General features: G+C 46.6%; 1 protein-coding gene across 3 annotated transcripts in view; it reads left to right on the top strand.

The window, feature by feature from the left end:
• Positions 1-12,664, top strand: part of STK36 (serine/threonine kinase 36) — a 254,800-nt gene that overhangs the window by 46,895 nt on the left and 195,241 nt on the right. For all 3 annotated transcript variants that reach the window (XM_069244414.1, XM_069244415.1, XM_069244417.1), the window contains exon 8: positions 10,649-10,881. In XM_069244414.1, coding sequence (XP_069100515.1) covers positions 10,649-10,881 — 233 coding nt within the window. The remainder of the gene's footprint in view (positions 1-10,648; positions 10,882-12,664) is intronic.

Genomic DNA, 12,664 nt, shown 5'->3' with positions numbered 1-12,664 from the left:
TGACACAGTGCACTGGGTTTACTTAGCCCATGCATTACAGAGTGCGGGCTTTGGTTCCTGCTTCCATTGATTCGTTGGCAAATTGTATTCCAACCCCTTTGAAACGGACCAGATCAATGATGTGCTTTCCATTGCATTCCCTATCATGCGGGGGGACCAGCCAGGGTTGCCCTCTGTCCCACCTCTCTGCACTGGCAATTGAACCACTGACCCGCCTCCTTCGCTGCAACACCCAGATGCAGGGGTCGCAGTGGGAGGGAGGACATGAGGACTGTATAGCGCTGAATGCAGACGATGTCCTCCTCTTTGTGTCAAACCTGGTGCTGAATGGTCCCAGCTGCCTTCAAATCCTCTACTTCTTTGTGGAAGCTTCTGGCATATGTGTTAATCTGGCCAAGTCGGTCCTGGTGACTTTGGACCCCCGAGCGAGATTGGGTGGCCTGGCAGACTGTCGTGCCAGTACACTGCCTCAGTTTCAAATACCTGGACATATGGGTAGCCCTTCATCCTGAGCTCACTGGGTCCTTTAACCTTGGACCCCTACTGCGGAGAACTAAACGGGACCTTAGCAAGTGGCAGTCTCTTCCGCTGAATGTGATGGGTAGGATTGCCCTCTATAAAATGATGGTGCTGCTAAGGTTCGTTTATGTACTCCAAAATCTCCAGTGCTCCTGCCTCAACAGTGGTTCAGTGAGCTTGATAGGCTTGCAGTCTCATTCCTTCGGCATAACTCCAGGCCTCATTTGGCCCTGGCCCATTGTCAACATGCCCCCTGTGACAAAGGCCTGGGAATTACCAATCTTTACCTTTTATTATTTAGTTTCCCACTTTTTAGTGATTAATGACTGGCTTAGTGGGGGCTGGTCAGAAACTGCCTTTCGGCTGGAGTGGACTTTTCTGGGGTTCCCGCAAATCATGGCCATGATGTATGGATCTCGAATCCCCATTGTGGAGAGCAGCATTCTGTCACACCAAGTGGGATGCCAACCTAATGCTGCAGACCCCCTTGTGACACAGCACTTGGTTGTGCAAGGGGTCGGCGTTGGAAGACTTTAGAAGCTGGGACCTCTTTGATATAGCGGAAATCCGCGTCATATGGTCCGGGCCTATAAATGCTTCTCCAGGACCTTCAAGGACCTCGTGGGTGTCTAAGCCCTCACCCCTTTGCAGTTCTTAGGCTGCGAGTTACAGTTACTTGAAATAGGTCTAACTATAACTGCTGAATTTCTCTGGTTTTGTGCGAGTAAATTTAGAACATAGCTATAACATCCCTGTGACCTGTGGTTTTTTAAGTGAATATGTGCTTAACATGTTCATATGTCATTGCATAGTTTGTACATAAGTTGTTTGATTAGATGCTTATGAGTCTCAGTTTTTATTTAATCTATCACAATAGGTAAATATCTTAACTATTTACCTACAAGCATTTTACTATTGAAATATTGAGGAAAGATAAAATGTTGTAAAAGTACATAAATAAAATAATTTCAAATAGTTGAACTCTTGAGTCTGTTTTTTATACAATACAACTTTAAATCTCAATATTCCTTATACATATATCCCCTTACTATGTACTCATGTATCTATATAGTCATTACCTTAGCCCTACTGAACAAGAGAAAAAATATTCTCTCTCGAAAGCTTCACTTTGTCTCACCATCACCATATACCTCTATCAATCTACTACAATGATCACCAAAATAACTATTCCTAGACTCTTGCCTCCTCTACCCCCTCCCCGGCTCACCCCAAACTTCAGTTTACTACTGTGATCTCCCAAACAACCCTACTAAATTCTCCCTCTTATCTCTCCTTTGACTCATCCAAAACCTTATTTTACTAGTATTATCAACCTGATCCCTTTCTACAGACTCTTCCCTCTTCCCTCTCTCCTGTACTGATCCCAACCCTCATCTTACTACTATGATCTCCTGATTAACAATTCCAGATTCTTCCCTCTGCTAGCCTTCCATTATTCTATTTAGTCTAATTAACAGACGTGCATGTCCTCCACTCAAATGAACTCATGCCTCCCTATACTAATACTGTACTCATATTTCCCTATATTAATCCACCACTAATGCTTTTGGGTTTGGTAGTAGCATGCTAAATGTAGGAGGCTGGCCTGGTTTGTAGTGGTACCAAGGGGTACTTACACTCTGCACCAGGTCCAGTTATCCCTTATTAGTGTAGAAGAGGTGTCTAGCAGCTTAGGCTGATAGAAAAGGTAGCTTAGCAGAGCAGCTTAGGCTGAACTAGGAGACGTGTGAAGCTCCTACTATACCACTGGTGTCATATGCACAATATCATAAGAAAACACAATACACAGATATACTAAAAATAAAGGTACTTTATTTTTATGACAATAGGCCAAAGTATCTCAGTGAGTACCCTCAGTATGAGGATAGCAAATATACACAAGATATATGTACAAAATACCAAAATTATGCAGTAATAGCAATAGAAAACAGTGCAAGCAATGTACAGTCACAATAGATTGCAATGGGAGCACATAGGTATAGGGGCAACACAACCCATATACTCTAGAAGTGGAATGTGAACCACAAATGGACCCCAAACCTATGTGAGCTTGTAGAGGGTCGCTGGGACTGTAAGAAAACAGTGAGGGTTAGAAAAATAGCCCACCCCAAGACCCTGAAAAGTGGGTGCAAAGTGCACCTAAGTTCCCCAGAGAGCACAGAAGTCGTGATAGGGGAATTCTGCAAGGAAGACCAACACCAGCAATGCAACAACAATGGATTTCCAGACGAGAGTACCTGTGGAACAAGGGGACCAAGTCCAAGAGTCACGATCAAGTCGGGAGTGCCCAGGAAATGCCAGCTGTGGGTGCAAAGAAGCTGCCACCGGATGGTAGAAGCTGTGGATTCTGCAAGAACGAAGAGGACTAGGTACTTCCCCTTTGGAGGATGGATGTCCCACGTCGTGAAGAAGCTTGCAGAGGTGTTTCCGTGCAGAAAGACCGCAAACAAGCCTTGCTAGCTGCAAGGGTCGCGGTTAGGGTTTTTGGATGCTGCTGTGGCCCAGGAGGGACCAGGATGTCGCCAATTGCGTGAGGAGACAGAGGGGGCGTCCAGCAAGACAAAGAGCCCACTCAGAAGCAAGCAGCACCCGCAGAAGTGCCGGAACAGGCACTACGAAGAAGAGTGAACCGGAGCTCACCCGAAGTCACAAAAGAAGGTCCCACGACGCCGGATGACAACTCAGGAGGTCGTGCACTGCAGGTTAGAGTGTCGGGGACCCAGGCTTGGCTGTGCACAAAGGAAATCCTGGAAGAGTGCACAGGAGCCGGAGCAGCTGCAAATCACGCGGTACCCAGCAATGCAGTCTAGCGTGGGGAGGCAAGGACTTACCTCCACCAAACTTGGACTGAAGAGTCACTGGACTGTGGGAGTCACTTGGACAGAGTTGCTGAGTTCCAGGGACCACGCTCATCGTGCTGAGAGGGGACCCAGGGACCGGTGATGCAGTCTTTTGGTGCCTGCGGTTGCAGGGGGAAGATTCCGTCGACCCACAGGAGATTTCTTCGGAGCTTCTAGTGCAGAGAGGAGGCAGACTACCCCCACAGCATGCACCACCAGGAAAACAGTCGAGAAGGTGGCTGGATCAGCGTTACAAGGTCGCAGTAGTCGTCTTTGCTACTTTGTTGCAGTTTTGCAGGCGTCCAGAGAAGTCAGTGGTCGATTCCTTGGCAGAAGGTGAAGAGAGAGATGCAGAGGAACTCTGATGAGCTCTTGCATTCGTTATCTAAAGAATTCCCCAAAGCAGAGACCCTAAATAGCCAGAAAAGGAGGTTTGGCTACTTAGGAAGGAGGATAGGCTAGCAACACAGGTAAGAGCCTATCAGAAGGAGTCTCTGACATCACCTGCTAGCACTGGCCACTCAGAGCAGTCCAGTGTGCCAGCAGCACCTCTGTTTCCAAAATGGCAGAGGTCTGGAGCACACTGGAGGAGCTCTGGGCACCTCCCAGGGGAGGTGCAGGTCAGGGGAGTGGTCACTCCCCTTTCCTTTGTCCAGTTTCGCACCCGAGCAGGGCTGGGGGATCCCTGAACCGGTGTAGACTGGCTTATGCAGAGATGGGCACCATCTGTGCCCATCAAAGCATTTCCAGGGGCTGGGGGAGGCTACTCCTCCCCAGCCCTGACACCTATTTCCAAAGGGAGAGGGTGTAACACCCTCTCTCTGAGGAAGTCCTTTGTTCTGCCTTCCTGGGCCAAGCCTGGCTGGACCCCAGGAGGGCCGAAACCTGTCTGAGGGGTTGGCAGCAGCAGCAGCTGCAGTGAAACCCCGGGAAAGGTAGTTTGGCAGTACCCGGGTCTGTGCTAGAGACTCGGGGGATCATGGAATTGTCTCCCCAATGCCAGAATGGCATTGGGGTGACAATTCCATGATCTTAGACATGTTACATGGCCATGTTCGGAGTTACCATTGTGACGCTATACATATGTCGTGACATATGTATAGTGCACGCGTGTAATGGTGTCCCCGCACTCACAAAGTCCGGGGAATTTGCCCTGAACAATGTGGGGGCACCTTGGCTAGTGCCAGGGTGCCCACACACTAAGTAACTTAGCACCCAACCTTTACCAGGTAAAGGTTAGACATATAGGTGACGTATAAGTTACTTAAGTGCAGTGGTAAATGGCTGTGAAATAACGTGGACGTTATTTCACTCAGGCTGCAGTGGCAGGCCTGTGTAAGAATTGTCAGAGCTCCCTATGGGTGGCAAAAGAAATGCTGCAGCCCATAGGGATCTCCTGGGACCCCAATACCCTGGGTACCTCAGTACCATATACTAGGGAATTATAACGGTGTTCCAGTATGCCAATGTAAATTGGTGAAATTGGTCACTAGCCTGTTAGTGACAATTTGGAAAGAAATGAGAGAGCATAACCACTGAGGTTCTGGTTAGCAGAGCCTCAGTGAGACAGTTAGTCATCACACAGGTAACACATACAGGGCACACTTATGAGCACTGAGGCCCTGGCTGGCAGGGTCCCAGTGACATATACAACTAAAACAACATATATACAGTGAAATATGGGGGTAACATGCCAGGCAAGATGGTACTTTCCTACACATGCTACTTGCAAAAAGTGCTTCAGTGCCTCGTCAGGCGTGGGAAGCGCTTTCTAAATACAATTACAGTTATAAAAGTACCTTCAGCTATGACACGCTCTTTATGCCACAAGAAGCGTGACTCCTCGCTTCCTGATTTCATCCCTTTAGAGGCCAAACTTCTTATGGGGGCACTGGACAGGGCTTAATTTCTCAGACTTGTCCTTAATGCACCTGGTACCATGGACCATCCTAAGACCCCTTGAGGACAATTACTGTTGAGATGCTATCATGGCACCTTGAATTATAACGATATCCTCCAGACTGCGGCTCATCAAGACCTCCTACTTGTATGGTTCTTATTTTACTCCTGCTAAACTTCATCGTGCTGACCTCCCCATCCCTACTTGTCATCGCTACTTAGGTACCCCGGCAGACTTCTAACACATGGTATGGCTGTCTCTTGATTCAAAGCTACTGGTCAGATGTGGTGGGGAAGTTGTCAGGAGTGCTGGGCTGGGAGGTGCTTCTTTTACCGTTGGTGCTACTACTCTGTGTATTGGAAGGGTCTGAGGGATCGAGGTCTGATTGGGTGCTCCCGGGAACAGCTACGGTGGTTGCAAAGAGAGACATTGCTGCCCGATGGAAGACTCTTGCTTTCCCTATAATATTGTAGTAGAGACATGGTGTCACAGCAGGAGAAACACGTGTATGGCGCCTTGGGATGACCCCTCAAAACACAATCATATTTGGGGAAAGTGGTTGGGCTCATTGACATAGCCTTACACCTTCTTGCATTGCATGAAAATGTCTCCTCTCTGGATGTGTGTCCCATACTGCTCTGCCTTGCCAACATGCCCTGTGCATTACATGAAGTGTATTGTTCTTTGTCAACTGAATGCAATATTCAAATGAAAAATGCAATGAAGTTGTGTAGGAAAGTGCAACTGTTGGCATGGTTACCACCTCCATTTTTGCCTAGTGTTGATGCCAACTTTGATTGAAAGTGTGCTGGGATCCTGCTAACTAGGCCCCAGGACCAGTGTTCTTTCCCAAAAACTGTACCTTTGTTTCCACAATTGGCACAACCCTGGCACACAGTTAAATCCCTTGTAAAAGGTACCCATGGTACCAAATGTCCTGTGGCTAGGGAAGGTTCCCAAGGGCTACAGCATGTTTTATGCCACCCTGAGGAACACCTCACCGAGCACACTTACACTGCCTATGCAGCCTTTGTGTGCTGGTGGGGAGAAAAAAGGCAAAGTTGGCATGGCACTCCTCTCAGGGTGCCATGCCTACAAACCACTGCCTGTGGCATAGGTTAGTCATCTCTCTAGCAGGCCTTATAGCCCTAGTGCAGGGTGCACTATACAACTGGTGAGGGCATAGCTGCATGAGCAATATGTCCCTACAGTGTCTAAGTCCATTCTTAGACATTGTAAGTGCAGTGTAGCCATATTGAGTATATGGTCTGGGAGTTTGTCATTACAAACTCCATAGTTCCATAATGGCTTCACTGAATACTGGGAAGTTTGATATCAAACTTCTCAGCACAATAAACCCCTACTCATGCCAGTGTGGGATTTATGAAAAATGCACACAGAGGGCATCTTAGAGATGTCCCCCTGTATGTCAGCCAAACAGCTAGTGTAGGACTGAGCGGTCTGTGCCAGCCTACCACTTTCAGATCCGTTTCTGACCACATGGGATGAGAGCCTTTGTGCTCTCGGTGGTCAGAAACAAAGCCTGTCTTGGGTGCAGGTACTTCACGCCTCCCCCCTACAGGAACTGTAACACCTGGCAGTGATCCTCAAAGGCTGAAGCCTCGGATTACAGTGCCTCAGGGCACTCCAGCTACTGGAGTTGCCGCCCCCCCCCGGACTAAGCCCCACTTTTGACGGCAAGTCTGGTGGGAAAATTAGGGAAAACAGGGAGGAGTGACTACCCCAGCCAGGACCACCCCTAAGGTCTCCAGAGCTGAGGTGACCCCCCTCCCTGCAGAATTCTCCATCTTGATTTGGAGGACAGGGACCAATAGGATTAGGTTTGTGCCCCCCTCCCCAAACTGAGTGGGCTCAAGGAGGGTGTAGCCACCCCCAGGGACAGTAGCCATTAGCTACTGCCCTCTGACCCTTAAAATGTCCCTAAATCTAGAATTTAAGGACCTCCCTGAACCCAGCTTACCAGATTTCCGGCGACCTAATAAGAAGAAGAAGGACTGCTTAGCTGCAACCCCTAGCAGAGAAGAAGGAAGGCAACTGCTTTGGCCCGAGCCCTACCGGCCTGTCTCCTCCTTCAAAGAACCTGCAAAAGAACAGTGACATGTCCAGCGACCTCTGCTCAGCTCCAGAGGACTGCCCTGCACCCAAAAGGACCAAGAACTCTTGAGGACAGCGGCCCTGTCCAAGAAAAACCAACAACCAAGGACTCCAGTTTCACTCCGCATGCATGAGTCCTGACCTCTCTGCCCCGAAGCCCACGGCCCCTGTCCAGGTGGTCCACCCAGCTAAAGAGTCCCCAGGCGATTGTGAGCACAAGTGCCCAGCCTGAGTTGACCTCTCCACCCCTTCCACGACAACGCCTGCAGAAGGAATCCCGAGGACCACCCCCCCCGTCGGTGAAGCTCCATTTCCGATGCCTAAAGACACACTGCACCTGCAGCTCCCAGGCCTTGGAGAACCCGACCTCCAGTGCGACAACGTCCAGCAGGCTACCCTCCTCCCTGTCCACCCAGTGGTGTGCCCAAGACGTCCCTCTGGACCTTGCCTGCAGCCTCTGAATGACCCCTGGGGTCCCCTCATAGACCAGCATTGGAAGCCCGACGTCCTGTTGGCACCCTGCACCCGGCCGCCCCTGTGCTGCTGAGGGGGTGTGTGGTGCCTGCTTGTGGCCCCTTCAGTGTTCCTCTAATCCCCCCTGGTCTGCTTTCCAAGTCGCGGGTTCTTACCTGCAGGCAGACCTGAATCCTAGTACCCCCCTGTCTCCATAGGAGCCCAGGTTAAAATTGCTCATCTTTGACCTCTGCACCCGGCCGGCCCCGTGTTGCTGGTGGTGGGTGTTTGGGGTTAACTTGAACCCCAACCTGTGGACTTCCTAAAACCCGGAGACTGAAACTGTAAGTGTTGTACTTACCTGCAAATCGAACTAACATTTCTTCCTTCCAGGAACTGTTTCTGAAAATTGCTCTGTGTCCATTTTTTAAACAGATTATTGTCAGTAATTCAAAAACCGTATAACTTGCCAATTTCAAACAAAGTACTGTTGATGCATGTGTGAAATATGAAACTATTGAAGTACTTACCTGCAACTTGAATTTTGTGGTTCTAAAAATAAATTAAGAAAATATATTTTTGATCTATAAAAACCATTGGTCTGGAGTTGTCATTGAGTGTGTGCTTCTTCTATTGTGTGTGTGTGTACAACAAATGCTTTGCACTACCCTCTGATAAGCCTAACTGCTCGACCACACTACCACAAAAGAGAGCATTAGTATCTTCTACTTTTGCGTCTGTTAAGCCTCTGGGGAACCCCTGGACTCTCTGTAATTACTATATCTAAATGAGATATAGTGTGCACAGTCAGCTTCCTACAAGTTGGATATCAAAAAATAAAATGGCATTTTTAGGAACAAATGGGTTCATATCAGAAGGGGTGAGTTATTGACTGCGAAAGACCACTTTAGTTTAGTCCCACAGCAGACACCTGCAATGATTGAAATTCGTTCCTTAAAAATATGTGGAGAAGTATTACCAGGAGGTGGGTGGTTCAAACCGGAATGGATGAACAAGTAGAGGCACAAAACTTGCAACGTGTACTTAGAGTAGTAACAAGGTTGGGATTGTGGGCAAACCACCATTGTTCCTGACAAAACCGTGGGAAATTGGCAAAGATTATAGCTGAGTCCCGTTCTAATCTGTGAGCAAAGGGATAATATATTTGAGATTAAATCTGACTGGATAATTTACAGGGATCCAGATAGAAGGGTGATAGATAGACAAAATTATCTCACAAATCACCTGTTTCAATCTGAGATAATTTAATATAGGTGCTCGTGGGTAAGACTAAAAATCTGATGAGGACTCCCTCAAATGTTCCTTTAACAACGAGGTCGAGTCCGCCCAGGTAGTCTCATCTTACCTAGGTGGGACTAAGTGGTCAGATGATGAAGCATGACACCACAAGGTGTGTGAGACCACCTAGTCCATAAAAGGAACTCCCTCCCCCACACACAGCCACCCAGGATACCCTTTTTTCTTCTGGGCAATACACGCTCAATTTGCGTCCTAGATTGGACCTAAAAAATAGTCCAGTCCTGTCCAGCTTGATCACACACCTTTAGTGTTTTGATGAGATGCTATAGTTCACCCACCCCAGATAGAGCCAGGTTTGACCCCTGTGTAGATGAGAGCCCAGATGGCAGATATACTTAACTGAAACCCTACAAGCACACACCTGAGTGACTGGCGGCGGCAGCAGATACATATTATCCCCAGCCGCACATCACTGCCTTGTGTAAAGGCAACACACACGGGGACTGAGCACCCGCCACATTCAGCTAAGATGGATACTTGTTACCGCTAGGGGTTACCCTAAAGTGAAGTGCTATCTCCCCACACTGGAAGTCTCCCCCCCCCCCCAAAAAAGATATATCATGTGAACTCCTGAAATAATAAGACACACAGGTGCTATGTTTAGAGTTCTGTTTGAAGTTTATTTCATTAAATTGGAACAATATTGTACATTTGATGTCTGCCATGTAATCCTTTATAATATGATGTACAGGTGTATACATATTGTAAGAATGGCTCTGAACTACTACCCTCACTTGATACGGGCATGGCCCCACTGTAGTGCACACCAGGAGACAGTCCCCCTAATTATGTATGTGAAACTAGGACTACACCAAATGATTATAAAGCAAGAGGTGTAATATGTTTGAAAATGCTAATAAACAAAGTTTCAAAATAAAAGACTGTGATTCAGTAACTGTTGGCCCTTGCTTTACCTCCTTGGCATCTCCTGCCCAACCATCCGCTGACACCTCATGCCCTACTTCAATCTTGCATTTCAGAATAAACCTTTAGTAGTTGGGTGTAAACCTTTAGTAATATACGAGTAGGGGACAAGGTGTGGGTTCCTTTTATCTCCAAAGAAAGGTTATTTATCAGAACATTGTGAAAGAAGGAGAGCACCCAGGTCATAATATAGATACACTGGCTCTGTAAAACATGCCCAAAAGTCTCTTCCTGGGCTAAAATCACTAGAACCAGACCATGAATGTATGTATACCATCAGTGACGATGAGCAAAGCTTCTGCTACATCTCTAAATTGTGTTATTTAAGATGCAAACGTGTGCACAACTCTCTGAGGTCACTGTAGTCCTTTTTCAAACCAAAAGCAAGCTGTGTAATAACCCCCCAAGAATGAGGTTTTGTCTCTGAAGAGAGGCAGTTGGTCTTATGCACACAGATTGAGGTCCTGTTTCTGAGCAGGGTAGTACTGTCAGTGCCTGTTGTGAAAAGAATAACCTGCAAACCTGCATGGTACTAATGTTTAACAACTCTTTGCAGGAGCTGATGAAAGATGAGATGCCTCCCAAAGATGTACAGAGAGATGGAAAAGCACCACCTGCTCCGGCCCAAGATCATCGGTCCTTTAAGGCTAGATCCACAGCTGAGGAGGCGGTCTTAAAAGACAAAGACTCTGTTTCAGGCATCCCAACATTTGAGACATCAGCTGAGGACTTGGGCGGGCATAGAAGCCAGAAGGAATGGGAGGTGGAAGTATCACCACCAACACCAAGGTGAAACTTGTAGATCGATTGTTTCCAGAAGGGCCAGAGTAGACAAGGAACTAAAAGGAGTGAAAGGTGGAGGAATCAATATGGCTTGCCCAGGGACTGTGCTGGGGACGTGTGACAGAGTGAATGAGAACGCTGTGGAAGAGTGGCAGAGAAACTTTGAGCTGGAAGCATGAGAATCTCCTCTGATACAAAGGTGTAGCATGGGATGAGGGTAGGTGAATCATAGGGCAGTCAGAGAGTGATGGGTGCCTCTGCTGAAAGGAGTGGAAAATCAAGAGAGGGAGATAGACAGATAGTGAAACCGGGGACAAGATAGGATATATGTATTTAGCAGAAGAATAGGTAATATTTGAGGAGAAGGTGCTTCTGGGTCACAAACAACCTTGGTATTATGGTAATGACTCACAAATTAGTTACTTCTTCCAATGGCCTCACTTACGTTTTTCTCTCTTAGTCCTCATTGTTTGTCCCTTTTCCCTTTGCCTTCACCCCTTGCCCTCATCAGCAGTCCACTCTTCCACTTTTTCATTTCTCTCATCTGTGCCCTCTCTTGACCTACATCTCATAATGTCTTTTGCCTCCTTCTGTTCTCCTCTATTCCAGCTCTCTCTTCCTCTACTTCTTTTCTTCCTTCTTTTATCCTTGGAATTTTCTCTCTTTTCTTTCTTGCCATTCTTCAATGTAATTATGTATTCAATTGATATGTAGCTTTGAAAAGATGTCTAAAACTTTACAAATTCCAAAGCATACCAGTAAGTCTTGAACTCCCTGTTAGTGTTGCAAACTGAGGAGTATCATGCCAAATTTCAGCCAGCAATGAGTTTTCTTCAAGGGGACTTACACCATCTAAACAGGTTAAAGAAAAGATAGCTTACTTAGCAATTTAGTTCTCTACTTCTATTTTAAAAAAAGGGATGGATTAATATAAGGGAATGGTGCCAAATTGTTTGAAAGAGTTGAGTTAACATTGCTCTTTTATGGGAGCCTGTACTGCCCCAGAATGCACAGCATTGCCCTTTGAAACCTCAGTTAATTTTTCCATCTTTTGTGAGGAGGGTAACTGACCACAGTACTCTGCCTTGTTCACCTTTCCTGACCAGAAATGTTTCTGCCTTCATTTAACTGTGTTTGTGCACTTGCTTTGTCAGTGATTTCTTTTATAGAGAATTGCTTTTCACAAAAAACACATCTTCACCTTTGTAGCTCTCCACAAACCACACACCTTCACTTTTTGTGGCATTCATGTCCAAGTGGAAGTAAGACCCATGATAAGGAGCCACAGATACTTTGTAGCATACCTGCAATAGTCCTGTGACACGAGTGTCATTTAAAAAAAACAATTGGACAGAAAATTTAGTGGCAGAGGAAAGGTATCCAGCTAGTTTGAAGGCTATAGGATGCTAAGAGTCCTTATATTTTGAAAATGATTCAAGAAATCGGCCTCCTTATGTCTAGGGGAGAGGATCTCCTCACTTCTAAACACATTGTCTGAGTCTCTGACCCTCAGAAAAACATCTAAAGAAACATTACTTTTACGTTCCTTACATTCCATAAGACAGAAAGAATCACCAGCCAAAATCTTCTTGTATGATGCAGAAACCACTTTACACTTCAATACTACTTACCAGGTTTGGAATTCCTTCAATGCTAAAGGCTTTCTTCAACTATTATCCTTTATCTATTGAGGATGAAATACTCAACAGATAACATTTTCTCCTTGCCAAGGAAAAAACCTTTGCTAGAAAAAGACTCTTAACAATCAGAAATCTAATGCTTAGAGGCC

Source organism: Pleurodeles waltl, chromosome 7, assembly GCF_031143425.1.
Source record: "Pleurodeles waltl isolate 20211129_DDA chromosome 7, aPleWal1.hap1.20221129, whole genome shotgun sequence".
Lineage (NCBI taxonomy): Eukaryota > Metazoa > Chordata > Amphibia > Caudata > Salamandridae > Pleurodeles > Pleurodeles waltl.
This window is presented reverse-complemented; position numbering and strand designations above follow the sequence as displayed.